Source organism: Pteropus medius, unplaced genomic scaffold (genome assembly GCF_902729225.1).
Source record: "Pteropus medius unplaced genomic scaffold, Ma_sr-lr_union100, whole genome shotgun sequence".
Lineage (NCBI taxonomy): Eukaryota > Metazoa > Chordata > Mammalia > Chiroptera > Pteropodidae > Pteropus > Pteropus medius.
This window is the reverse complement of record NW_024349801.1, coordinates 11,118,413-11,145,082: the sequence shown is the minus strand read 5'-3', so window position 1 is coordinate 11,145,082 and position 26,670 is coordinate 11,118,413. Positions and strand designations below refer to the sequence as shown.

Here is a 26,670-nt window from a genome sequence, read left to right as displayed (position 1 = left end):
ACCACAGAATCTCAGACAAGTTGTTGTCGGAAGTATAGCTTAAAAAGGGAGGAAGCAGTCAAATCAGCATCAGAATTTTACCTGTTGGAGCTTCACAATGCACACTGACATATCAAAAGATGTGAAAAGTATTGCAGGAAACACATTTGCCTGATGGCATTTAAACCTAACGATTCTCTAACTTCGTGGAAATAAAAGGCCATGAAACCACTTATATGATCATGAAATCTTTTTATTCCTGAAGTATCTCTTAGCAGTTAGAAATCAATACATTATATTATAGTATCTCTTTTGGGAATCATTGCTTTGGTGATTTTCTCGTCACTACCAATCTGTGAAGAGATACTCCTTGAAAAAAAGTCTTCATGACCAAATAAATTAGGGAAACTCTAGATTTAAACAGAGTTAAACAAACATTTTAATGTTGGACATTTCTGAATAATTAACATACAAATGTGCATGGCAAAGCTCCAAGAGGTGGCATTTGGCACTAATTTGATCATGCTGCCTCCCACCTTCTAAAACCATACTCCAGACCCCTTCACCTCTTAGAGTCATAGCTTGGTTCAAAATAAAACAGCAATTTCTCGTTCTAAAATTACTGCTCTATTTCTCCCTTAGAATGAAAGTCTGTGAACTGGAGTACAGCTTCTTTCTTATTTGCAGCTTTACTCACTGTGTTCTGAACAGTGGCTGAAATAACAGAAGCTCATCGATAGCTGTTGAATGAAAGAATGATCATTCAATTTGTCTTTCCAGTCACTTCTCAAAATACACTCCCACTAGGTTTCAGAAATGGGATCAATCTGTCAAACCAACAGCAAATCAAATTAAAACAATTTTCCTGTATGTCCAATGTCTACATCCAACGGTTTTCTAATGTTAGCATACATTCAGATCATTTGGGGAATTAAAAATGTACATTCCTGGGCCCAGCTTCCCTGACCTTCTGTTGTGGGAAAAAGAAATTCAAATTTTCAATCCCTCAAGTGAAGCGAATTTATCTGATCACACTCTGAAAATCATTATCCTAATAAAAAGGAACACTAAGGTGGAACATTTCTGGGCAGAAAGGTCTTTTAGATCTCTCGGTATGTAAGAAGATACAGATTTGTTCTATCATCCCAGAAAACAAAATGAAGAAATACAGACAAAAGTCATAAGAAGGTAGGTTGTCCTCAACGCCAAGGTGAAGAGTCTCTCAACAATGCATGAGCTTCCTGGATGTAATAAGCTTCTCATCACTGTGGGAGCCAAGGAGAGGATGGATATGGTAGAAAGGAAGTACCCAGCAGACTAGGTTAGATTAATCTGCAACCCTGAGATTCTGGGACAAAAGGCGGCAAACCCAAATACCTTCATAGAGTACAAGACAGCCAGGTATAGGGAGCAGTGGTGAGCTAAAGAGGGCTTGCTCCTTTATAAAGGCATTCAAAATTTTAAAAATTATCACCCCAGACATACAGGTAGGTAGGACTCAGAGAAGTTCAGAACTCCTGTTTTATGAATTATTCCAAGTAAATGACTGCCTACTCAACTCCCAAATAAAGTAAGACCTTTTAGTTTTGGGAGGGTGTATTTTAAGAAAATATTTTAAATGCAGCTTAATTCTGAACTATTGAGGGAGATTCCATGCCAGAGAAATCCTAGCTGAGGTATACATATATGTACACATATATTTCACTATTATAACCCTTCCAACCATTCTCTCTCCTAACGTTTCCCTAGAAGTCAAGATAACGCTTAGTAGCTTTCCTATTGGTATTGTTATCTAAAGATGATGTTATTTTCCTATTACACGCCGAATGCACACTAGGAGATAGCTCTAACCTCTAAATGTATTCTGATGCCAGTCGCCCAGCCCTCTTGGAGAAAAACTGGTGTAGAGACTTCAGTGGAAGAAGTTTCATTTCTTAGACTCATCCATCTTGTCAGCTTTTGTATTAATAAGAGATGCTCATCTCTTCTAGCATGTGAACTCTGATGAGTCTCTCCAACAAGCATGTTAGAGGCTCATCCCTCTGCTGAAGTACTGAATCATTCACTATTCTGAATCCACTACAGTAGTTGCTAATTAACTGTAGAAAGTATTAATTTGGCCTTGTTTGGCCAAAGAAGCTGGGCAATGCCTATGGGTTCCAGTTTGCAGAAAGGATGAAGAAATTTTTCCTCTCAATGTAATTATTTCCTTCCATATCTATCTCTGTGTCTCTAGTGAAGTATCCCCTCAATGGAGAGCTACACATGATCTCAATGCTCACCACTACTAGTTGATCGTGTTTCATGAGCAGATCAATGCATTGTTGGAGATTCAAAGCCATAATAACAATGCTGTTAAAGTTGACAAGGTGTTTTTTCTCAGAATTCCTATTTCTACTCACAAAGAGAAAACCACGACGATTAAGGCTAAAAACATTCATACTATTTCTTGTCCATATATGATATAGATCACAAAAGAGGGTATACCAATGGCTGATAGACAAAAGAAATGGTACTCAACTTCAAAAACCATCAGGACAATAAAAACTAAACCCATAATTTGGTACTGCTTCATCCTCATCAATCAGAGTGGCTCAAATGGAAACAACAGACAATATCAAGTGTTGGTGAGGATGTGGAGCAACTGGAACTCTCATACGCTGCTGTTTCCATATCCTGTGACCCAGCAACTTCATTCTTATGTTTCCGACAGGATGTGGCCATAAGTTCACCAAAAGGCACATACAAGAACATTCAGCAGTACTCTCATTAACAGCCCCAAACTGGAAACAATTAGATGTCCATCAACAATGAAATGGAAAGCATGTAGAATATTCATACGGATGGATACTATGTGATTCTACTTATGTAAAATATTAAAATAGGCAAAATTAAGCTATGTTGGAAGTTAGGATCATGGTAACCTCTGATGGGTAGTGACAAAGAAGGTGACACAGAGGGGTCTTCTTGGGCACTGGTGATGTCCTGCTTGATCTGGTTGATGGTTAGATGAGTGTGAACTGTGTGAAAATTCATTAGGCCATACTCTGCTTTTTGCATTTTTCTGTATATACATTTTGTACTTTTTTGTGTATATATTATATTTCAACTCAATGCTACAAAAATTAACACAGAGCAGTGTCTCGGTTTCTCAGTTGTGTCTCTGTCTTTATTATTTATTTTTCAATAGAGTATAGGTACATGTGTTTAACAGGGTCATGGGGAGGTAGACAATGAAATGAAATAAGCTTGACGCTCTCCTTACCCCATAACAAGTGGGCTCTGCTAGGGCCAACAAACTGGATAATTAATCAGATGCATATAGATGGTAGTGGTCTTAGAAATCATTTTACATGGTTCAGGAGAGGAAACTGGAGTCTAGAGAAATAAAGTTAATTAAGTGTATGTAGCTGGTTTGAACAGCGGGACAGAATCTAAGTTTCATGATTCCAATTTAAGTTGGCCTTATACACAGACAGATGTGATTGTTAATTACTCTTTCACATCCATCACAAATTAATCCTTTCCCTGTTTGCCTTGCATCTGCAGTGTTTACCCTGAGATAACTCGTGGATTACAATCCAAAATTTAGCCCCAAAGTCTGCCATGAAATATCTCACTTTTATTATTTTTGCATTGCTCTAGAATATTGATAGTCTTTGGAAACAAATGACACCATTCTATTTATAGCATTCTGTTTTTAGTTCGATCGCTGAAAATGTCAAATCCTAGAAAACGTAGCATTCCTAAGCGTGATGTTCCATGAATGATGGCAGCGAGCTGCACTTTTATTTTTCTAAATGGGAAAAGGGTTAACTTGTTGTGTTATTATGTGTTAAGTAATCACTTGCTCCCTGTTCAGAAGGAAATCTCCTTAGGAGAAATAACATGATGTTTATGAACATGAGACCATCAGATTTCCTATCGCTCACAGAGTGAAATCCTGAGAGCGCTAAACACGAGGAGACTAAGTTTTGCTGGAACTAGTACGTGCATGGAGCAATTATGCCCTTCTAGGAATGCCTGTAGCATGTGAGAAGTCGCTTGGTCCCCACAGCCCTATCATGTAAACACTCATTAGTCCCATTTTAGAGATGAAGAAACTAAGATACGGAGATTAGTAACTTGTCCAAGGTCCTATTAGTATCTGCTGGTGTGAGAAGGACCCTGGGAAGACTGCTCTTAAACACTGTGTCATGTAGGATGGGGATAGTTTAAGCAACTATGGTGGGGTGCCTAAATTCCTTCTGAAGACATCAGGATACTGGAATAGACAGAAGAGAGGGAAATATGAGAGGATGCCCCTCAACAGAGCAGGAGACTCATGACAACAAAACCCAGATGTATTCATGTTCGTGCGTGTACACATATGTTACAATTTACAGGTCATCAGTGAACCACAAAGATCATTTAAATGGATCAAGCTTAGTTGGGAATCATTAAATCTTTGCTTCCCTTTGTACTTTAAATACTATCCCAAATACTGTGACTCTTGTGGTACTAAAAGATTTTAGCTAAATTTCAACACACAATATGAAAAAAAAAAAAAGTTAAAGTTTCAACTAGCCAGGAACATGGGCTCGTTCTTGGTCATCCAAGCCACCCTCTCTTGCTATGTGTCATGATATACCACGTACATTACTAACCACATACTCAATGGGCTATCTCATGTTTTCCTTCTTCTAGTCATCCCAGAGTATGACCATCATGTATACACACACACACACACACACACACACACACACACATATACATATTAATACTCTCTCTCTCCTTCTCTCTCTCTCTCACTCTCTCTCTCTCTCTCTGTCTCTCTCTGTCTCTCTCCCTGTCTCTCTCTCCTGTCAGTTTAAGACAATTCTCAACTGCAATGCAGAATGAAATCAACCCAAACACCATTTACTGCCTCATCTATTTGAAAGAATTCTGAGACAAGTATCTTTTACACCAGAGGTCCCAACGCCCCGGGCCTTGGACAGGTACCAGTCCAGTAGCCTGTTAGGGACCCGGCTGCACACAGCAGGTAGTGAGCAGCAGGCAAGTGAGCAAAGCTTCATCTGTATTTGCAGCGGCTCCCCAGCACTAGCATCACCACCTCAGCTCCACTTCAGATCATCAGGCATTAGATTCTCATAGGAGCACTGGTCCCTGGTGCCAAAAAGGTTGGGGATCTCTGTTTTATACCAATATTCTTGGCCTGATGCTCAACAGATGAGGACTGCACATAGGGGAAATAACACGTCCCAAATGTTTCCAAATGTTCCTCTTCTCTGAATGGCACACTTAACTCTACCAGCCTTGAACATATCACACTCTAAAAGAACGTCCTTACATGAGCAGCACAACGCAGGACAGATTAGTTCAAAGGCAAAAGGCCTCCCTTCTACAGTGAAGGTTGAGCTTAACAGGGCTGCCGACTGCAATTTTGCACTGAAATACAGTTTTCCCATTTCAAAGCAACATAGAGGCATGCAGCTTGTTAGATTTATATAATGCCTGGTCTCTCAAGACTTTACAAAACGAATGGCATCCATCAAATTAATTTCCTTGGGGATCGTCTCAAACATGGAGAATGAAGAGGCCCAGACCATTAAACATCAAAAGAATGTTCTAAATGGTAATTGGAGTTCTATTATATTTTCTTTTTCTGGGAGCAGATTAGATTAATTCAATTGAGAATATTATAAGTATCAAAGCTGACAGTGTGAATGTGTCGTGTTGGCTGAAAGAGCATTTAATATTGCAGACATCTGTTCATTCGAAGTTATACAACACACACACGAAAGAGGGAACTGACTCAGAGGGTGAGGTACTTACCAAGCCGGCACACGTAGACACAGCGACAGAGGAGGAGCTGTCATTTCTGATAAATCCCTGATAGAAACATCGCTGCACCGTGGGTCCCCGAGTCTCTGAAGCACCATCTTTTCCAAGTACCTGGACAATAAAGTGACTGCTCAAAATCGCCGAGGGCTTAAGTTCTAAATGTAGTTCCTGTCCAAATGCTGAAAATCGGTAATGCAGGGAGCTGCTGGCACTCAGCGCCGATCGCTTTTTCCTGCCGTTGTGCAAAATGTCGTGTGAAATATATGACCCGCCCGAGTCCACTTCTACCGGTGTGACAAAGACGTAATCTGCAAGGGGAAAGGTTTAGCTGTCAGCACCCAGAGCCCACAACGCCAAACAGTCACTTCCCAACAGGCTGGCAAAGAGCAGTGCACAGCTCGAAGATCATCTTTGTTCTATTGCCATGCCCCTCGATTAAATATAATTCAGAGCAGCTCACGAAGAGGAGAACCCTGTGGTCTTTACAATTAGCCACAGTAATTCCTGTAAAAACTAAAAGTCAAGCTCAATCTTGATAAATGTCGACAACGTTTGAGGAAAATGCCACAACTCTCATGGTCTGGGGAGAGACAGAGGAACTTTTTATATTACCCAAAGAGCCAGCTATACATAAAAATTGATTTTTTTTTTTGGAGATGAAATAAATATAAAACCACAAAAGTGATTTTTTTTTTTTTTAAAGGTTATTATCTTTGTGTTATACTGCATCGGGAACATTTGGGAAGGGGTAGAATTTAAATTTCAAATAACTCACAGTGATGAGTAACTTGAAATAATACCTCAGATAATTAACAAGTAACCACATATTTTCATATTTCATAGTTTCATATTTCCAATTAATTACACATGACAATAAAAGTCCAGAACTTGTAGTGCTCAACATTTTACTACAGGCTTTCACGGGGACAATCCCATGTAATTGTAAGCACAAAATATAGTGGATGCATAAAAATGCCTCGACATTGTCAGAAATTTTCCTATATAGTCTGATGTTTAAAATTGCTCAGACATGTTGTCAGATCAGGGACACCTGGAAAGGCATGTTTAAAAATACCTTCACCACTGCTCCCTAGAGCAGCACTAATTGCTGCTTGTTCTAGAGGAGGAGGAGCTAAAAACAATTTGCTGTTTGACAAAAATGAAGCCAGCCCACTGTTTTCTATCACAAAACATTGAAACTGAAAAGCATCATTCCACAAAATGATTTGGAATATGTCCTCTGCGCATTAAAAAACGCTCTGCATTTCCACTTTCTAGGCACAGAATGGGAAACTAATTCGGAAAGTTTTTAGAAAGATTCCAAATAACAGCCATGTTTGGGTCACTTGGGTTCTTAGTTATAAGAGGAAAAGAAAGCAGAATTTCCCTATTCCCCAAATAGTCAACAACCCCCACCACACACAGACCAAAAAAAAAAAAAAAAAGCCCTATAGCTAGCAGGTGTCATCAATAAGTAGTATTCTAATTGGGCCTATGTTTGCAAAAACAATCTGAATATGACAATTTTCATATTTCTTCTGTATGATCGTTTGTGACTCTTACTGCTTGAGCAACTCTTGTTCTTACAACATTGTTTATGTCCTGCCTCCCCTATCTCGTCTCCTTTAACTAGAACTATCGAATGGACATGCATATTCAAAATTCATTGGAAAAGTTTTTCTTCCTTAACTTTAAAAAAAAACAAAAACTGAGGTGTACACTGTTTCTCTTATTTTAAGAATCTCTATTATGTTGCTTTACAGGTCTGTGGCTCTTGATTAAATGCAGCTTTTTCTTAGTAAAAACAACCCACCTCCTCCCTTAACCAAAAAACTGTGAAAACCATCGCTGACGCATGTTCCAGGCAGCATCTCTACAATAGTTGTTTCTTACCTCCTTGTCCAGAACCGTATGAAACTGCCTGCTCTTAGCTAGAAGGCCATGCAGGAACCTTCCAGCCAGCCTTGAATGGAATCAGCTGGCAAAGCCCCCCCACCCACCCCAGACACCTGCTACTAGTTTGTTTCCAAGGAAAGAATAAGCTGGCTGATGGCAATATTCAGTTCTTGATGGCAAGAGGTGATCAGAGGCCCCTGTAGAAAATGATATGACCAATCATTTCACGGGCTGACTAAAGATGAGGTCCTTACAGGTGGTGGAACAGAGGGGACCTGCATGCAGCCATTTGACCCTGACCGAACAATGGGAGGTTGTTTTGGAAACTGCAGCCGGCCTTCCTGGTTGGACAAAAGGTGAATTTCTCAAGAGCTGATTCCTGACTCTCTCCTGTCCCCTCACTCACCCCCTTCCCCCTGGCACAGCCTTCTCCAGGCTCTGCCATTACCCACTTCCCCAATATGACCCTTTGTCCCCTGACAGGAAAAAGATAACCCTGGAAGGCTAAAAATTAGAGAATCTGGTTGGACATCAAGGTCTTGCGAGACACCTTGGATGAGGGATCAGCGGTTCTCCTGTAGCAAGTAGGAACAATGGAAACAAGGATTTCCTTCTGGGCGCCATCAATAAGTTAATAAATGACAGACTGAAGGGGATTGTGGAGCTTTTCAGCAAGGGGACCTCAGAAGAGATAAAGACCCCAGAGACCTCAAGCTACCTGCTTTCCTCTCTAACAGTGGTCTTTGAGAATCCAGAACACATAAGAGAAATAGAAAGAGAAGGAAAGGAAGACAAGGAAAGGAAGTGGAGAGCAGAGTGAGGGGGAAAGATGGGAGAAGGAAATGGCTCATATTCTTTCATCCCCAGCCACGAATTAGTTCCTGACGCTTCCCAGGTGAGGAAGGAAACAAGGAAAGTGTCTTTGGACAGACCGTCTTAGTCAATGCCCCCTTCCGAATTTCTCACTGTGGTACAATTTTTTTTTTTTTAAACAAGCCATCTGTGAACAAGGGAAAGTATTGTTTTTCATTTGTCACTTGAAGCTTGGGATATTGATTTTTTTTTTTGATAAGTTCAGCGTTCTTGCCACAGCTCCCCCTCTCTAAACAGGAACCATTTCCATCCAAGACGCACACACACCTGCCACATTGGGGGCAAGGTTGGGGGGGAGCTTTCTGCCTTTCTCTTTTGGGCGGGGGGAGGAGGGAAGGAAGGACGGGACAAAGTGCCTGGACAAGTCTTTCTGAGGGTGGAGGGTAAATACGAACCATCGTTTAATCCGCCGCCACCGCCGCTGCTGTCACTGGCTAAGGCTGCGGCGACCGACGCACAGCAGAGGCAGCACAGCTGGAGCGCCTGCAAGAGAAAAGGTGACAACAAGCATGAGAGACGCGGCAGGGCTTGCACCTGGTGTCCCCTGCCACCCGCTCTCGGCGAATCCCTCGGTGGGCACCTGCCTTGGCCACGCGCCCCAGTCCTGCCGGAGCCCACGGCGGGCCGGAGCCGGCGGCGGGGAGGGCGCACGCGAGCAGGAGAGCGCACTCCATGGTCAGGTGCGGGCGCGGAGGCTGCGGGCGGCGCGCATTCTCCCCGCCGCCCCGGAGCGCGGTGCTCCAGGTGCGGAGCCAGGTGGGAGCCGCCGCCGCCGCCGCTCACATCACCCGCCGGGCGCGCCGGGGCCTCCCCGCCTCCGGCCGCCTGCGCGCCCTCCCTTATGCCGGCGCCGGCTGCGGAGCTGCCGCCTGCGGCTCCCCGCGGGGAACGGGGGGCTCCCCGGGCCGGGGCTGGCGCGCGCCTCCGAGCGCAAACGGCCGGGGAACTCTGTCGGTGCCTGCCCGCGCGCTTGCCCGCCAGTCTGTGCGTCTGTCTGGGTCTGTGCGAGAGTCTGAGGCTCCCGGGGAAAGCAGCGCCAGCTGGCTCCCCCAGCGCGCCGGAGCCGAGCGCCCGCCTCTCCACCGCACGGTGATTGGCGACCAGCGGCTCCTGGGCCCGTCCGAGCCCCCGGGCTGGTGCAAGGGCGTGGGATTCCCGGCTCCCGCTCCCAGGGAGGGGGCGAAGGGGGAGGGGAGCTTGGGTGAGCATGAGAGGGAGGGAGGGACCCACCACCGAGAGGGAGCGGAGCGCCCTGGGTCAGGCTTAGAAAACGTAATTTAAGCGCACGAAGGGATGAGCTGAGAAGAGGGGGAGGCTCAGGTAAGTGGCGCGACTTCTTTGCTGCCTGTGCAGACTTTTACAAGTCTTCTGGCCGGCGAGACAGCCAAGGTATTGAGTGTTCTCAACAACTCCCAAGAGCCAGGTGTTGTCCCCTGCTTTATCTCATTTACCTCAGGCCCTACCTCTCCTTGCAAAAGCGGGAATGATTAATCCCTTGATAAAAATGAAGAAACGGGCTCAAATGGGTTCAAGATAGCCTAGCCACCCATATATCATCTCATACCTCGCAAATCTGGGGCAGACTGGAGGGCTGGAACCGTGAGCCTTGTCACTCACTGCTTGCCGCATGAAGGAAAGAGACTACACAAGAGGTGAGCACACACTAGGGTAGACAGATGGCATATTGTAAAGTTGCACACCTGAAATTTATATAATGTATTAACCAATGTTATCCCAATAAATTTAATTAAAAAGAACAGAAAAAGAAAACACTCAGCCGGCAGTAGCCTCACCTCTTCTGGATCATTCTCTCCTCCAAGTGACCAAGCTTCCATCCCCTTCAGAATGAACTGTCCCAAGACATACCAATCGTCAGAAATTAGCTGTAACAAACAGGGCTGCCCTCGCCATGAAGATACATCCCATTTTCTGGGGGCCAATTCATTTACTCAGTACATTTATTTGATCCCTCCTGTTTGCAGTGATGAACAAAATATATCCTCACAGGCCAGTGGGAAAGACTCTCATCGGAAACTCAACAAGAACCCAAACGATGACAAACACTCTAAGGGGAAAGCATAGGCTCCTAAATTAGAAAGAATAAAAGCAGAATTTAATTTAGTTGGAGGGGGGAGAATAAGAATGTGTATGTAAGATGTCTCTCAGAAGCTGACATTTCAAATAAAACCAAAGAGAGAAGATCTTGAAATAGGAAAAGTGCTTGTCATGACAGAAAAGTTACATGCCAGAGGAAGGACAGAAACAGCAGATGGCCAGGTCAACAGGACCTTGTAGGCTGGGATGAAGCATGTAGGAATCAGAGGGGGGGGGGTGTGTGTGTGTGTGTGCGTGTGTGTGTGTGTGTGTGTGTGTGTGTGTGTGTAAGAGAGCGAGATAGTATGAGAGTAGGAGGCAACCTGTCTCCAATAAAAATGATGTGGATCATACGTGAATATGGATTGGAGGTGCTAATGCAGCGGGGAACAGATAGAGAAGCTGTTGTAGAATCCTGGTGAGCAATGACGGTACCTTGGACCAGTGGAGTGGGCATGTACCCTGCTCCAGTCCTCAGAGTACCGAGGTTAAGATGATGTCCATGCACGGCTTAGAACAAGTGACAGCTCAACATGCATAGTCTGTTTCTCTGGATACAGCAATGAAAAAAGTAAACCCAGGCTGGAGACACAGAGAAAGTGGCATAGCTTCTGCCCAGGGCAAAACTTTTTGTAATAGCCTCACAAGAGAAATTCCAGGCTAAACAAAACACTTGGTTTCCCCCCAAGTAATCTGTTTAAGCTCTTGTGGCCTCTATTTTATAATCCATAAAATAGAAATAAATGTAATATATCAAAAAGACATCCCAAAGATTAAGTGAATATGTTTTTCTGAACTTTATAAATGGGCTTTAAAAGTGAGAGGATGCCTTGTATTTCTGTTGCTTCATACATCCTACATCAAACTTCAATGTGCATAAAAATCACCTGTGCTGCTGGTTTAAAATGCAGATTCCTGAGTCATGAACCATGAACCATGGATATTTTGATTTCAGTAGATTCGGTGTAGGCCCCAAATATGCACTTGTAGCAAGCACCTCTGGGTGATTCTGACACATATGACTTCAGTGCTTGGTGATTTTAGTAAAGAACTGGACACAAAAGGAAACTAGACATTAAGGACATGCATTAAAAAACAAAACGAAATAAAAAAAAATAGTGCTTGATGTCATGTCCCCATGCAACAGACTGGATATAAAAGGAGACTGGGATGGACAGCACTGTGAATTATATCGCCAGATAAACACTAAAGGAAACTGGAAGGGTAAATGGTTTGTTCATACTCCACTGAAAATAACAATGTCCTTTATTTGCATCTCTCCACTGAGATACGCACGCATAAAATCATACCCCTTGGGTCTCCCTCTTTTGAGGCCAGTACTAGAGGCCAGCATGGTCAGGTCTAGAGTCTTGGAGACCCACCCATAGCTCTGCTGTGTGCTAGACTGGCATTTCTCAACCTCAGCACCATTGACATTTGGGGCTGGATCATTCTTTATGGTGGGAGCTGTCCTGTGCATTGTAGAATGTTTAACAGCATCTCTGGCCTCTCCCTACTAGATGCCAGGAGCACCCCCACAATTGTGACAAAATGCTGTGACATGGCCAGATGTTCCCCGGGGAGCAAAATCACTCCAGCGAGAACCTGGATGAATATTGTGGATCCCAATTTTATTCTGTGGTATTTTCTCCATCGAACTGGAGCCTCACAGCTTCTCATTCAACTGATCAAATATTTGTTAAGTACTCACCCTTGGAGGGACTGAAACCTCCTCTGGAATCTAATAATTTAAGTGTCCCATCCCTCACTGATTTTGCAGCTCTCCCCCCATATTCCAGTTAACCTTTGCACTCTGTACATTCCAGCCCTCCATGATGTGGTACAGAAACCAAGACCCATTCCTCGTATACTAGTAGATCTAAAGATCAAAACTTCCCCTTCCACTCACTTGCAGACAACCAGGTCGAATTTCTTCTATAGAGCTGCTATACAAACACTGCAAAGCCATAACTTCTGGAATGATTTCATCCCTTCGATATTCCAGGAACTAGCCCTGCAATATGTATAAATTGTCTTTAGATGGTGACAGAGAGTCATGAGCGAATGGTCCAGCCTTTCAGTTATGAATTGCAAAGTAGCACCCGCTTCGAAGTGACTTAGGAACACAAAACTTAGCTGATTTTAAAACTATAAATCTAAGACACTACAAAGAATATCTGAAGTTCACAGTAATCTGTCTCCGTCTGTTCGGGCTGCTGTAACAGAATACCACAGACTGGGTGGCGCATAAACAGAAATTGATTTCTCACAGTTCTGGAGGCTGGAAAGTTGAAGATCAAGGCTCCAGCAGGTACACTGTCTGGGGAGAGCACACTTCCTGGTTCATAGACAGCATTCTTGTCACTGTGTCCTCACAGGGCAGAAGGGGCAAGGGAGCTCTGGAGGTCTCTTTTATCAGGGCACTAATCCCATTCATGAGGACTCAGCCCTAAATACCATCACATCAGGGATTACAAATTTCAACATATGAATTGGGGGGAGGGGCACAGTCAGTCAGTCTATTTGCATAAACCAATGGGGAAAGAGAAAAAGAAGGAAAAAATCCTGTTTTGCTGTATTCTGTCAAACATAGCCCAGAACCTGGCATACTGCAGGCATTCAGTAAACATTTGTGAGTAGGTAGGAAGGACGGAAGAAGGGAGGGAGGAAATGGTGGGAAATTTTGCGATGGAGAGATCACAGTTTCACTCTTAACTACTAAAAAACATTTCCCCTTTTATCCCTCTAAAATCAATGATAAAGTCTGAGGCATTGGTTTTTCTTCTTTTTAAACTAACATAAGCTTAACTTTTTTTTTTTTTTTTTAAATAATATGCCTTAAGTCACGTACCTCCTCCCGGCCAGAGCAAGAAACAAATGGCCATCCCTGTTATTTTACTCCCTTTCCCTTGGTCTCTGCTCCATGACAAGTGTCCCTTCCCATGGGAAGTAAGAAACACTGAGCCCCTCTCCCATCACAGCTGACTTTCCGCCCCATAACCAACCCTTGTTTTCTCCTCTCCTTTCCATATAGAGAGCAGAGGGACGCTGTCCTTCCACTGGCGTTTTAGAGCTGCACTGAATAGTTCGATCAGGTTTTTGACAGATTCTTGACAGTTTCCCTTAGGAAGTATTTTCATGTCCAAAGAGAAAGACATCCAAAGCCATGCAAACAAACCTAGCACAGAGTAAAACAGAAACAGAAAATAAGGCTTAACGTTACAACACAGTAAAATGAATGAATGAATGAATGAATGAATGAATGAATAGAAATGCATTAATGTCCGTGAAGCCGTGAGAAGGAAGGGCTGCCTTCTAGCCACACAGTCCTCAAAAACAGTGGGAACAGGGGAAAGAGGTAGAAGAGGAGAGAGCAGCAGGTCCAAACTGTTTCTATCTTTTTTTAGAGATAACCATCTGGAAAAATAAGCCATTTGCTTTAACACACTAAATAGAGCAAAATTCAAACAAGTGACATGCAACAACTTGTTTTCTATTTGTCAGTGACTATATGGGAAGCTGAACCTCATAGCTTAACAACTAGCTTTGGAAATAGATTGTCGCCAAACATAACTTAGGAATTATCAACGCCTCACATTATATTCAGGCTTTCTTTGCACTTTCTTAGGACGCTGACATGGATTTCTTCCTCTTACAGACTGTACCTATCTGACTTACCTGCATGAGGAAGCTTTCTCTTCTGACATCTATAGGATGAGGCTTCCTCTACACACCTCGGCTTCCCTCTGCCGACGCTCCGGCTATACATGTTGCCTCCCTGTTCTCTTCTTAGTCTTTTCCCAAGCCGTACTGTTAAGCGTAGTTTGTTTGCTCGAAGCCAGAGGCAGTATTAGAACGAGACTACTTATTTCCAAAAATAAACTCCAGGACAAGATCTGAGCTCTCTGCACAGTAGAACAGTAGAAATATAGACCCTGTAAAAGCTCTGGAAAATATCAGGCTGCTTAAGGGAGGAGAATGATTTGGTTCACATGAAGTCTTCTCTCATTCTCCACTGTCATGATCTCATCATGTGCAGGCTTAGACCCTTGCCCCAGTGACCCCCTAATTCGCATTTCTAACACCTGAGCTAGTCAAGGCTGGGATCGACTACTGCTACTGCTAATCAAAATCACCTGGGGGATCGCCAAAATAACATTCTCGGGCATCCCTATGAATGTTCCAATTAAGTGGGTCTGGGATGAGGCCCAGACACCCGTCTTTTAACCAACATCTGGGCATTTTTGACGTAACTAAATCTATTACAAACCAGTAATTGTGGCCCACGGAACTTACACCTCCACTTGAATGCCAGAACTATGTCCTCATCAGTAGGATATAAAGCTTCTGGGATACGTTTGACTCACTTCTCGTTCATGGAGAAAGCACAGTATAATAGAATAAAGGATAGGCCTGGGATTGAATCTTTGCTATAGTGATGAGTGGTAAGTATTTTTTATTATTATTATTGATTAGATTTTGAGGTAAGAGAGGATAATTTGCCTTCTAAATGTTTCCATCTCCCATTTTTCTGGTTTAACCTGTGATAAAGACTTGCTCAAATATATGATAACACTTTCTTTTTGGCAAAAATTATTGGTCCAAGAGGTGGGATCTGGACTCAAGTGTGGATCCACTGGTGTGGATCTGCACAATTTGGAAGAATGAACCCATCTTTCTGTTGAGGTTGTCACACTGTATGTAAAGCCTGAATTTGTCAGCAGCCATCTTCACGATCTGCAAAAAGGAAATACATAGAGAAGTAGAAAAGAAAGAGGAAAATACACAGATTCCAGTCTGAAGCCATGATTCGTGTACCTTCTTTAATCCTCGAAATCACTACCATTTAAGGCAAGACACCTCTCTCCAACTCTCCTTTCCCCTTAAATTGGTCTGGATTGAGTTTCTATCACTTTCAATGAAGTAATCCTAGTACTTCGTTCTATGTGACCTTGAACACAAAGTTTTAATGTGCTCTGCTCTCACACAGGGAGAATAATCCTTCACATTTTTTTTATTTCCATGAGGACTGAATGAAGCGACATATATAAAAGGTCTGATGCAGAACCCAGAACCATTGGTGCTCAATAATGGTAACTGTTTTCCCCTTTTAAGAACTTCCTGTGAACCTTATTCCTGCAGCCATTCCACTTCCTGAGGCTGTGAACTCTTGCTTAGAGATGGATGCCTTTTGCATGTTCTTTCACCCAAACTCCAGGCTGGACATTGATACTTCCCATGTGATGCGAGGGCTGCAGCTTCTGAAGTGCCTGTGTGTGCATTAGGAAATGGTGCTCCTTTCTGTACAGGCACATGAGAGTGTTCAAAAGTTGGAAGCTATGCGAATTAGGCAAGAGTACCTGCTTTGGGCTAATGACATCTTTTGAGGACAAGATTTAGAAGCCTAAGACCAACTGTATTTCATTTTAGCTCGTGCCCAGAGAGGGCACAGCTATCCATAGTGTGTGGCTTGTGTCGCAACCTCCCCTTAGGTCTTATCTTAGATTGGGCAGCTGTTAAGAGCAAAGATTCACCCCACCTACTGCTGTGCACTGCGTTACTATTTCTAAATTACCAGTTTCATCACTTGCCGCTCTTTATTCGGCACCTTTTTCATGTAGTCACACCATCTCAAAAGGCGGGGCTGTGCAAGGACGGGTGAATGCATTATGTCCTTAGTCACTCACTGAAATTCCCTGAAACTGTGCCCACCAAGGCCAGACTCTAAAGAATAATTTCATAATCATGAAAGAACAATAACGCTATTTACAATAAATCCAAAGAAATAAAAAGATATAGACCCTACTCCTTTCACTCAGAAAAAATCATTTAAAATGTTTATGAGACAGCGTTTGGCAATGTTTATCTTCTTTAAATAGTTGCAGCATTTGAAGCTAATGATCACTGCCTCGTTCTCAAAACCCTCTCACCTCCTCAGCTTCTAGGTCATTACTTTGTCCTGGGTTTTTTTTTTTTTTTCTTTCTCTTGTTTAATCTTTACTTAGCAATTATTTCTCTACCCTTTTTATGTCCCTTAAACATTTGTGCTCTCTAGACTTCCATCCTTGTCCCTTACCTTTTCTTGTAAAATAGTCTTGTAAAATAGTCTCCATTCTTGCGCATTCAGATCCTATCTGATTTGCTGATGACTCCCAGATCTGCTATTCCGGCCCAAGTCTCTATCCCAAATTCTAGACCCTTATTTCCAACCACCAACAGGACATTTTTAAATAGGATACAACAGAGGCACCTTAAACTCAAGAAGGCACAAACCAAGTATAAACCATCCACTACTCTCCATCTGCCCAGAATCCCAAATAGAAAGTTTGGGAGCATCCCCGGCATGTAGGAGGTGAAGGGAGGCAAAGAGGGTCAATTAGTCACCAAATCTACTGTAAAAATGCCTCTGGAACAGTCTTTCCCATCCTCATCTTGACTGCCTTAATTCAGGTCCTCAGCATTTGTCGCCCTTTAAGACTAGGGACGTTGCATCCAGGACAGACACCCGATCGACCTGCCTGGGTTAAGCGCGCTTCCTCTTGTTCCCACAACAGCTGCCTAGAGCAGAGAGTGCACCATTGTCACCTTTGTTCTCAGTGCCAAGAACAGGGCTACCAGACAAAAACTTGGAAAATCACTGAATCAAAAATCATTGCCCAGAAGGAAACTGATCCGGACTGCTGAGACAGGCACTTTATGTCACCTCCTCAGCCAGCCCGACTGTGGAACCTTGTTACTACGACCTCCTGTAAGGAACAAATTCCACAACCCAACAGGTTCCACACCTGCCTGAGAACGAGCTCCAGCTGTTTTTGTTTGTTTTCACTCTTTCTCTCATTCCCCAGCTTGACCTCATTTCCATTCCCTCCCACACCCTCTCATGCACAGAGAGGTCTTTCCTCCTTCCCTTCCTAACAAAACCATGTATTTTTGTGCTTAAATAATTCCGAGTTTCTTGAGGCTTACCCTGACCATTATGGCCAAGCAATTCCCCACCTCAGCAGATATTCTCAACCTGAGTGCGCAATGGCCAAGTCCCACCCTCTGAGATTCTGAGTTGATGGGTCAGAATTGGGAATATCTTTTTAAAGACCCCTGGCTTCAGGTGACTCTAACATGCAGCCAGATGCAATCTGAGAGTCTGCATACTCGAGTGCAGTCCCCAGACCACCAGCATCCACATCCCCTGGAAGCTCATTAGACATGCAGAGTCCCAGGACCTGCCCCGCACCTGCTGGAACCAGAACCTGCATCAGATCAAGACCACAGGTGACGGTCTGCACATGAACTTTTCAGAAGTGCTGCAGTAGAGTCATACAGACAGGACTTTGACTTGAACTGGGTGAACTTAGTCTCCTGCCCTCAGTTTCCCCATCTACAAGATGGCGCTAATAATAGTACTGTCTCACGGGGACGTAGGGACCAGGAAAAGGGATTATCGTGATCGCCAGGTTAAACGCTAGACTTGATAAGGGGTAGCCTCATTTTCTGTCTGCCCTCCTCCCCACCCCCACCCCAGCTTCATCCCTCTGCCCACTACAGTAGGGGCAAGAGAGCAAGTAGACGCTCTTTATCCCCAAGATACGGACTGTGTTATCCTGGGGAGTACAGACAATGGGAGGCCTGCAGATTCCACATTTACATCCAAATTAAACATTTCCAATTTAAGCATGCTAAGAGGTTGCAGCTCCCTTGATTTATCCGCATCACCCAAAATACGGCCATGATCTGGCCATTAGGTACCCCGTCGACTCAGTCACAGGATCACCACTTGTCCGTGAGGGCTGCACAGAGCCTGTGGCCCGTTAAGCAGGCAATTTGTTTCCAGAAGCTGCACAGCGACTTGGCCCCACCAAGCTTGAGGCTGGGTTTCCCCGAGACTGCAAGGCACAATTTCAAGAGGCAGATCATTTAAAAACAATTATTGGAACTCAACCGGCTTTTGCAAGGAATTAATTTAAGAAATCCAAGGTGCCAGAGGGATAATAGTAAAAGGGATGGGAGCGGGGTATTTCTTGTTTTTAAAGCAGTCTGGGATCTATTTAGAGAGGTTCCAAACATCAGGGGTTGTGTCCAGACTGCAACCTAATACTTTATATTGCTCTCTTTCTGTAAAGTTCTAGCTCCCCGATGATTGGATAAAGTCTCTCTGAAAAGCTAACAGTGCACGGGACATAATAACAGCCTCGGGACATCAGAGCCGCTTGTGCCTGCCCTGCAGTACTGGACGTTTTTATGTGCATTACATTAAGAGCTTCCATCTCTCTGGACAAAGGGGGAAGCGCTTCCATGGTGGGTGGCCCCAATTAAACCCTGTGCCTAGTGAGTTTCCGCCGAGGCTGACTGGAAGGCAGCCAGGCTGATTAGAAAGCAGGTACCTTAAATGGCCCAGTGCTGCCATAATGCCCTGGAAAACTGCTAAACGACACAGAAGAAAATCATTACAATTGAAACTCCCCCCCCACCCATGCTCCCTCATGCCTGAAAAACACCCACTTCTTCAGAATTGCCTAAATATTGCTTTGTCTAATGAATTAACTGTACAGTAAATGAAAGATCTCTCAGAAACACAGTGTTGAACATCCTGCTTTAATTATGAAACACATTTGGTTTACGAGCACATAAAAGGAATGCAGTCAAAAACAAAACAAAAACAAACCTCCCCCCCCAAAAAAAAAATAAAAGAAGATATATTGCCACATACACTATAGAGCTGACAAGTAGGTTTAATATATGGACAGTTTGTGGATATTACATAATATAAAATAATAATAAGTATTTTTTATGATGACAAAACCAATAAAGCTCTTTTTGAACACATTGCAAAATAAAGCATAACGAGAGAATAAGAACAATTCATCGTCCACCCTCAAAGATGAACACAGATAACACGGTATCTTCCTTTCGTAAGCTCTGTAGCCGAGATTGCATTGATTATACTTTCATGTGCTGCTTCATTTAACTAGTATTATTATTACAAGGAATATGTTGCAGGTATTAAAATTTCTGGTGCCACCGCTGTTAATGGCTGGGGCATAATCCATCAAAGGAGTGTAACATAACACACTGAGAAAAAATTTGGAAGCTCCCTTGGGTAGGACAGCTGAGCTCTAACAGACAATAGCAACGGCAGGGACATCTATTCCACCGCCCCTATGCTAGGGCAGGGAGGTGGAGAGTAATACTCCTTGGGTTACTCTAGGCCAAACACTGTACCAGAGTATGTTCGGTGGGGTACCTAATTCAATGCTCCAACAACACTGTGAGGGAATTATTACTAATCCTCTTTAATAGATAAGGAAACTGGGGTTCGTTGACAGATGAGGTCACTGGCCAAGGGCACAGAGCTAGCGAGGCAGAGCCAGGATGAAGACCCAGATCGCCCTTCATTCTTACTCCTTTCCCATCTGCAGACACACAGCAGTGCAGTCAAAAGAGTGTGATTTGTGAGTTCAAGTGTTTGTCCCATACCATGCAAAAGAGACAAGTGCTCAGTGAATACATGTTGCATAAATACCTTTTCTTCTACTTTAAATTTCATGGATGCTATCATTTGCAAACCTGATGATAGCACCCACAAAACATTAGATATGCGAGGTTGTACCTTTTCCCAAGAGCTACCATTTTGAATTGAATTTTACGTATGAAGCATATCATAGGTTTAGTTAATAATGAAGAAGTAGGAAAATAGAAGCACGAGGTATACATATGCCTCAAAAGGCCCCACTGTGGTAGAGAAAGACTCAAGTTGATTTGAGAAATGGATAGTAGTGACAACAACGACGATGATGATAAAGTTACTCCCACTAATTGATTGCTTGCTTGGTACTCAGCCAAGCACTATGAACATTTAAAGAAAATAAGCATCAAACCACTCTGCAAAATAGTTTCCTAATCTGGAAAATGAAATTAAGAGTGTCTGATGCACAAAGAAATTTTAAGTAATTACCAGTTGACCTAAGTTGGATAAATGGTAGTGGTAGAATTTGAAACTAGGTCTGCTGTTTTCCAGAAACACATGTGAGGTCCAACTCATCATCTTTTTATTGGGTAGCATGATGCATTGGGCCAGTGGGTACCACCAGCTCCCAATCATGCCAGCAGTGGTTTTGGGTTTCCGGGGAGTCTTAGTGTGGGGAGAGAAAGCCCTTGTGCTCCTGGAATTGCCAGCAGATGCCCGTGTAGCCATCCCTGAAGGCCTGACCAGACAAGATCTCAGCTGGAAATGGGCAGTGTCTGGAATTCATCCTTACTTTCAGAGTTCACCAAAAGGACCTTCATAATTCACATGGGCTATCCTTGGGTGTCAGAAAATGGCATTTATATGCTTAAATTATAGGGGAAAGGAATTGAAAGAAGCAAAAATTAGGACATGTGCTGGAGAGAGGAGGAAATTTAAAAGGATAAAAACATAGAGGAAAAAAACCCAAAGCCAATAACTATCAAATGGATGGAACAGCATGAAAAGACAAGTAAACCATTTAACAAGAGGCAAAGAGAGGGAATGGTGTGTGAAAAATAACCTCAGATAATAAATATTGGTATGTATTACACTTGTGTAGCCACTTAACTCCTTTGACATGACAGCCCTATGAGATGGGTAATATAAACAGCAACTGATAAAGTCTAAGCTAGAACATAGATTATGGTCCTTCTGAACCTTTTTTACTCCATCTTTATGTAAGCGCAGTTTACCCTGTCCTTTAAATGTGGGTACAACTGGTGTGACCCCTAATTCCTTTATATTGTTGGAAATCTAGTGGCCTTGATGGAATTTGAGTGACTTTCTAGACATCTCCTTTTTCCACATTCCTTCTGGCCCCCACTGAACTCTCAAGGTCAGACTCTCACCTCTTCCCTTATTCTCTCCTCTGTCCCACGTCACCTCATAGAAGATAGCCCTTTTTGTTTGCTCCAAACCACTCTACAAAGGCATTTGTGTGTGTAGCAGCTGTTACTAAAGTTTGGGGGCTCGGAGGCATTTTCTTACATATATAGTGGTAAAATACTGTATTAGTCAGGGTTTTCCAGAGAAAAAGAACCAATAAGAGGGAGACAGATAGATAGATAGATAGAGATATAGAGATATAGAAAGAGATGATTGTAAGGGAATGGCTCACCCAATTATGAAGGCTGACAAGTTCCATAATCTGCCAACAGAAGCCAGAGGCCCAGGAAAGCCACGGGTGTAGTTCCAGTCCAAAGCCAAAGGACTGAAAACCAGTGGAGCCATGGGGTAAGTCCCAGTCCGAGCTGGAAGCCCTGAGAACCAGAAGCTCTGATGTCCAAGTACAAGATGGACGTCCTAGCTCAGCAGAGAGCATGAACTCACCCTTCCTCCACCTTTTTGTGCTACTCAGGCCCTCAGTGGGTTGGATGATGCCCACAGGCACAGGTGAGGGTCACCTTCATCACTCAGACTACCCATTCAAATGCTAATCTCTTCTGGAAACATTCTCACAGACACACCCAGAAATAAAGTTTTACCAGCTATCTGGGCATCTCTGAGACCAGTCAAGTTGACACATAAAGTTAACCATCACAAGTACACATAACATAAAATTTACTATTTTAACCATCTGAAAGTGTACAATTTGGTAACCTTAAGTGCATCCGCCATGCCGTGCAACCATCACCACCATCAAATGGGTTTACATCACAGAGGCCCAAACAGACTTAAAGTGATATCAGACAGCCCCTTCTTACAGGCCCATTGGCCCCCTGCCATGTTGCTTAAAGTCTCCATAAATCCAAAGACTCTCCATTTCTCTCCTTTTCTCCTGCCTTTTGTGCAGAACAATTTAGCCTCCACCCACTGTCAAGTTCCAGGCCTATCTTAGCATATCCAGTAACTTATAAATGTGGTTGACAGAAATAAAAGGTCCTTCATGCTTTGCTTTACAGAACAGAATAACAGAAGTGCTGATGTTTCAGATCGCCTTTCTGCTTACCTAGTCTCCGCCAGTGAAAAGAAGCTGGAAAGAGATTGATTTCCCTATGACTATAAAGAGTGTCATTTCCGTCAGAAGGCAGAAATATCAATCATCAGTTTAGGCTTAAGACAAAAAAATTGTTGCTTTTGTCAATTTCTTAAAAAAAATATATATATATATATAAATATATATATAAAAGCTTTTACATATACATATATATGTATATATATACATATATATATATATATATGTATATATATATAAAAAAGCTGGAATACATTTTCTGAACCATGGAGCTGGGAGTAAAACCAAGCCAGATCTTCTCATCACCAGTTCAGACTGACCTAATGGGTTCATTTATAAAGGTCAACCCAATAGGCCATAATTGGCATGAGCCTGAGCTTGGATTTCTCTGTGGGAAGCCTTTCAAACTACGCCAACCCCTCCAAAATGGGTTGATAACCCTTCTTTGTGTTCTTTGAACACTATTTTGCTCTACATAGAAAATTACAATAAAGTAGAATGGCTTTCCTCCTAGACTTTGAGCCTCTGAGATCTAGGGGCTCTGTTCATTCTATCTTAAATGGTGGTTCTCAACCAAGGACATTCCCTACACCCAGAGGACACTGGTAATGTCTGGAGACATATTTGGTTGTCGTAATTGAGATAGGGGTTGCTACTAGCATTTAATGTGGATATTTAGAATGCCACTAAATATCCTACACTGCACAGACCACAACCCCCACAACAAAGAGTTTTCCCATCCAAAATGTCAATAGTGATGACCTTAAAAGTTATTCATTTAGCAAATATTTATTAAGCACTGTCTTTATATCACATCTTATGCTAAGGGTTGGAAACATCTTATGCCTATTTCTTTATTATTATTAGTTTTGTGATAACAATAGTGAACACCCCATGAGCACTAAAGGGTATGAGGTCCTGTGTTAAGTCTTCGCATATCCAATATTATCTTCTATAATCTTCACAGTGCCTCTGTAATTTCACCATCTCAGATGATAGAGTGGAAGCTCAGAGAGGCTGAGTAACTTTCCTAAGGCAACATGACATCTGGCTGATGTTTCCTGATTCACAACAATGGCACACAATTGCCATAAAAAGCAATTAGTATATACAGCATAAGGCTGTTATAGAAATTATTGACCTTATCTTATTGTGTGTATTAATGACATTATCAAATAGTAGGCTTTCAGGCTAGAATCTTGAGAATGACCTATTCTGTGGTAGACAGTTTTAGAGATGCTAGATTGTCACTTAAGGTAAGAAAGAAGGCAAATCTAAGAACGGGATGCGATTATAGGGGATTTTGAATGGTCAATTATTCCCTAGGTTGGTGAATCTTTCCTGAAGACCTTTGGCAAGAGAATGAATGTGTGTGTTGTGTGTGCGTGTGTGGTGGTGTGTGCTAGCAGTGTTGTGTGTTTGTGTGTATGTGTGTGCAGTTGTGTGTGTGTTGTGTGTGTGTGTGTGTTGTTGTGTGTGTGTGTGTTGTGTAGGCGTGCAGGTTATGTGTGCGTGTGCGTGTGTGTGTACGTGTGTACATGCTTGTGTGTGCATGAGCACATGCTGGGAAGAACAGACGTAATCTATGGCAGAAAAGAGAGAGCACCCTGATAGATGATGTCAGTGACGAGAGCCTGAACCAGCTGACGAACAGACATTTCTATTTATTAGAATGTCCATCCATCTCTTTTCAGTAAATGTTTCTATTTCTTTGCCCAAATCAAAAATCCTCTGTGAAGGAGTCACTGTGGAAGGATCTTAGGGGTAACGTCTGTGAGAAGAAGTAAAGAGGATCCAGGAAGGCTGGGAAACTCATCAGACCATAAAATGGGTCTGAGCCCAAGGGAAGGAGAGAAGAAAAGATGGTTGAATGGACGCATCTTAGGCTTTCGTGTAGTGTAAGGAATGTTCCAGAAGGCCACTGAAGAAGCCTAAGCCAAAGCCAGCCATCAGAGGAATGGGCCTGCGTGTTGCTGCTATGCATACTCGTCAGCAAGGAGCAGCCCACCTTGGAAGTGTGGCCTTGGCGCAAATGCTGCAATGGAATCCTGCGCACGGCAGCTGGGCCCTCGCTCAGTTACCCTCCCTGCAGGTGAAAATTCTGAGGTACATTCTCATAACCTCCACGCTAAGTACTTTTAAATATTTAATAAAATGTGTACAAATACTCTGCCTTCGATTCAACTAGACATATATGTACTGAAACACATGCCTTTTGGGCAAATAGCATGTCACCTGCCTGCCCTCTGACTTGCACTCGAGCATCAATTTGTGGTAGTAGCTTAAAGCCAGTGAGCTCATCTGCTTGCAGGACATGTTATACACACCCCTCTCTGTGTACAGTTGATCTTCCACTCCACCCCTCTTCCCCCGCAAAGTCCTATTATGTGTTTTGTTTCATATTAAAACCTGTACCTCAGCTTTGATTGTCTGGCCCCCCTGTTTCTTTCTGCAGCTCCTAGGCCTGGGATAATAAGTTATAAACACTGCAATCATGTGTAAACAATACCTCTATGAGGTGAGCTCCCAGCAAAGGAGGGAGTCTAATAGTCATTCTTCTCTTGAGGGTCCTGCCCTTCCTCCCCAGGGTAGCGTGGATGATGCAAGGAGTGAGCCTGAGCTGCTGGATCCAGGTCAGCCAGCTGGAAGTCCTTTCGTAGGACATAAAACAGTAGTCAAGCAGGGCAGATGGAGGTGAGAGGCTTTCCGGATCCTACCTGAGTGCTCTGTAGGTGGCCGCAGGGCACTTGACTCAGATCCAAGAGAGGCACCTGGCTCTAGGCTGGCATGGAGCCAGTTTCGGAGGGTAAGCTTGCTGTGAACGACAGTGTCTGGACTCAGTTCATGCTTTATTGTTATGTGTCTCTTTAAAACTAATTCCTCACTGAAAGATGTTTGAAACCTAAGCCTCTCCATCCTCCCTCCCCCTTTCACTTTCAGTTGCAGGCACCTGTCCCTATTGAAAATCAGGAGAGTCCAGCTAATAAGCAAATCCTTGTTGGAAATTGCAAGACAGGGCTGTTGAAATATGGAAGCTTCTCCAAAGTCTAGAAATGACTCAGGAAAGAGCAAACTTGTCCACCTCCCATAGCATCCAAGGCCTAGCAATAAATGAAGAGGGAGTGATTCCTCAAAAATGTTTGGAACATACTGATGTAATGAGAATGGTCTTCAAAAAATGTAAATGGGCCAGTATAGTGGTTCTCAAAGCCTGGTCCCTACACCAGCAGCATCAAAATCCCCCGGAAACTCATTAGAAAGGCAAATTTATGACACACCCACACCTACTGAATCAAAAAACCTAGAGGTGGGACTCAGCACTCTGGTTGATGAGTAGAGAATGGACTGGGAAGAAACAAGGGTAGGAAGTGCAATTAGGACTGCAATGCAGTAGTCGGGGCCAGAGACGAGGCTGGAGGTAGAGATTCAGAGATACAGAAGGGATTAAGAGGCATTGGGAAGAGACCTTCCTGGGGTGAGGGAGACAAAGGTGTCAAAATGGGTGCTGTTTCTGGCTTCCGCAGCTAGAAGAATGGGTATACCATTCAACGAGGTAACATCTTCAAAAAGCATAAGGTTTGGGACAGGATAGGGGGTGAGATATGAAAAATTAAGCTCTTAAAATGTTGAGTTTAAGCTGTTCTTGAGACTTAGAGATATAAGCCTGGAGTAGGATGGCAGAGAAAAGATTCGGGCTGGAGACATCAAAACATGAAGTGACTCACACATGTGTCTCAGGTTGAAGCATATGTAGAACGAGAAGACCAGCAGTCTCAGGATCCATCCTGGGGGTGCTCCAACACATGTGACTCTTGTAGAGTAAGGGCCCTATAAAAGTTTGTGTAATAACATGAAGAAGAAAGAAGGAGGGGAAAGGAGGAAAAAATAAGAGTATTGGGATAAAAACTGTGGCTCTGCCATCTGAATGAGTTACTTATTCCTTCCAAGCCTCAGTTCCTCCGTCTGTAAAAAGCGGGGAGAGCAGTCCGTATCTCATATGTACACTGCAAGGATTGTATGAGGCAACATTTAGCACATAGAAATA

The 26,670-nt window shown here is 43.2% G+C and overlaps 1 protein-coding gene and 1 long non-coding RNA gene across 3 annotated transcripts in view; both read right to left on the bottom strand.

The window, feature by feature from the left end:
* Positions 1 to 26,670, bottom strand: part of ADAMTS18 (ADAM metallopeptidase with thrombospondin type 1 motif 18) — a 357,590-nt gene that overhangs the window by 114,445 nt on the left and 216,475 nt on the right. Inside the window, exons 7-8 of one of the 2 annotated variants that reach the window (XM_039888839.1) lie at positions 8,970 to 9,057; positions 5,797 to 6,113 (exon numbers count right to left, since the gene is read on the bottom strand). In XM_039888839.1, the coding sequence (XP_039744773.1) occupies positions 5,797 to 6,113; positions 8,970 to 9,057 (405 nt within the window). The remainder of the gene's footprint in view (positions 1 to 5,796; positions 6,114 to 8,969; positions 9,058 to 26,670) is intronic. The other variant, XM_039888840.1, reaches the window with a different exon arrangement.
* Positions 13,478 to 16,747, bottom strand: LOC120622998 (uncharacterized). The gene is made up of 2 exons (XR_005658619.1): positions 14,347 to 16,747; positions 13,478 to 13,846 (listed from the first exon to the last, which is right to left on the bottom strand). It is a non-coding gene; the product is annotated as an uncharacterized LOC120622998 (long non-coding RNA).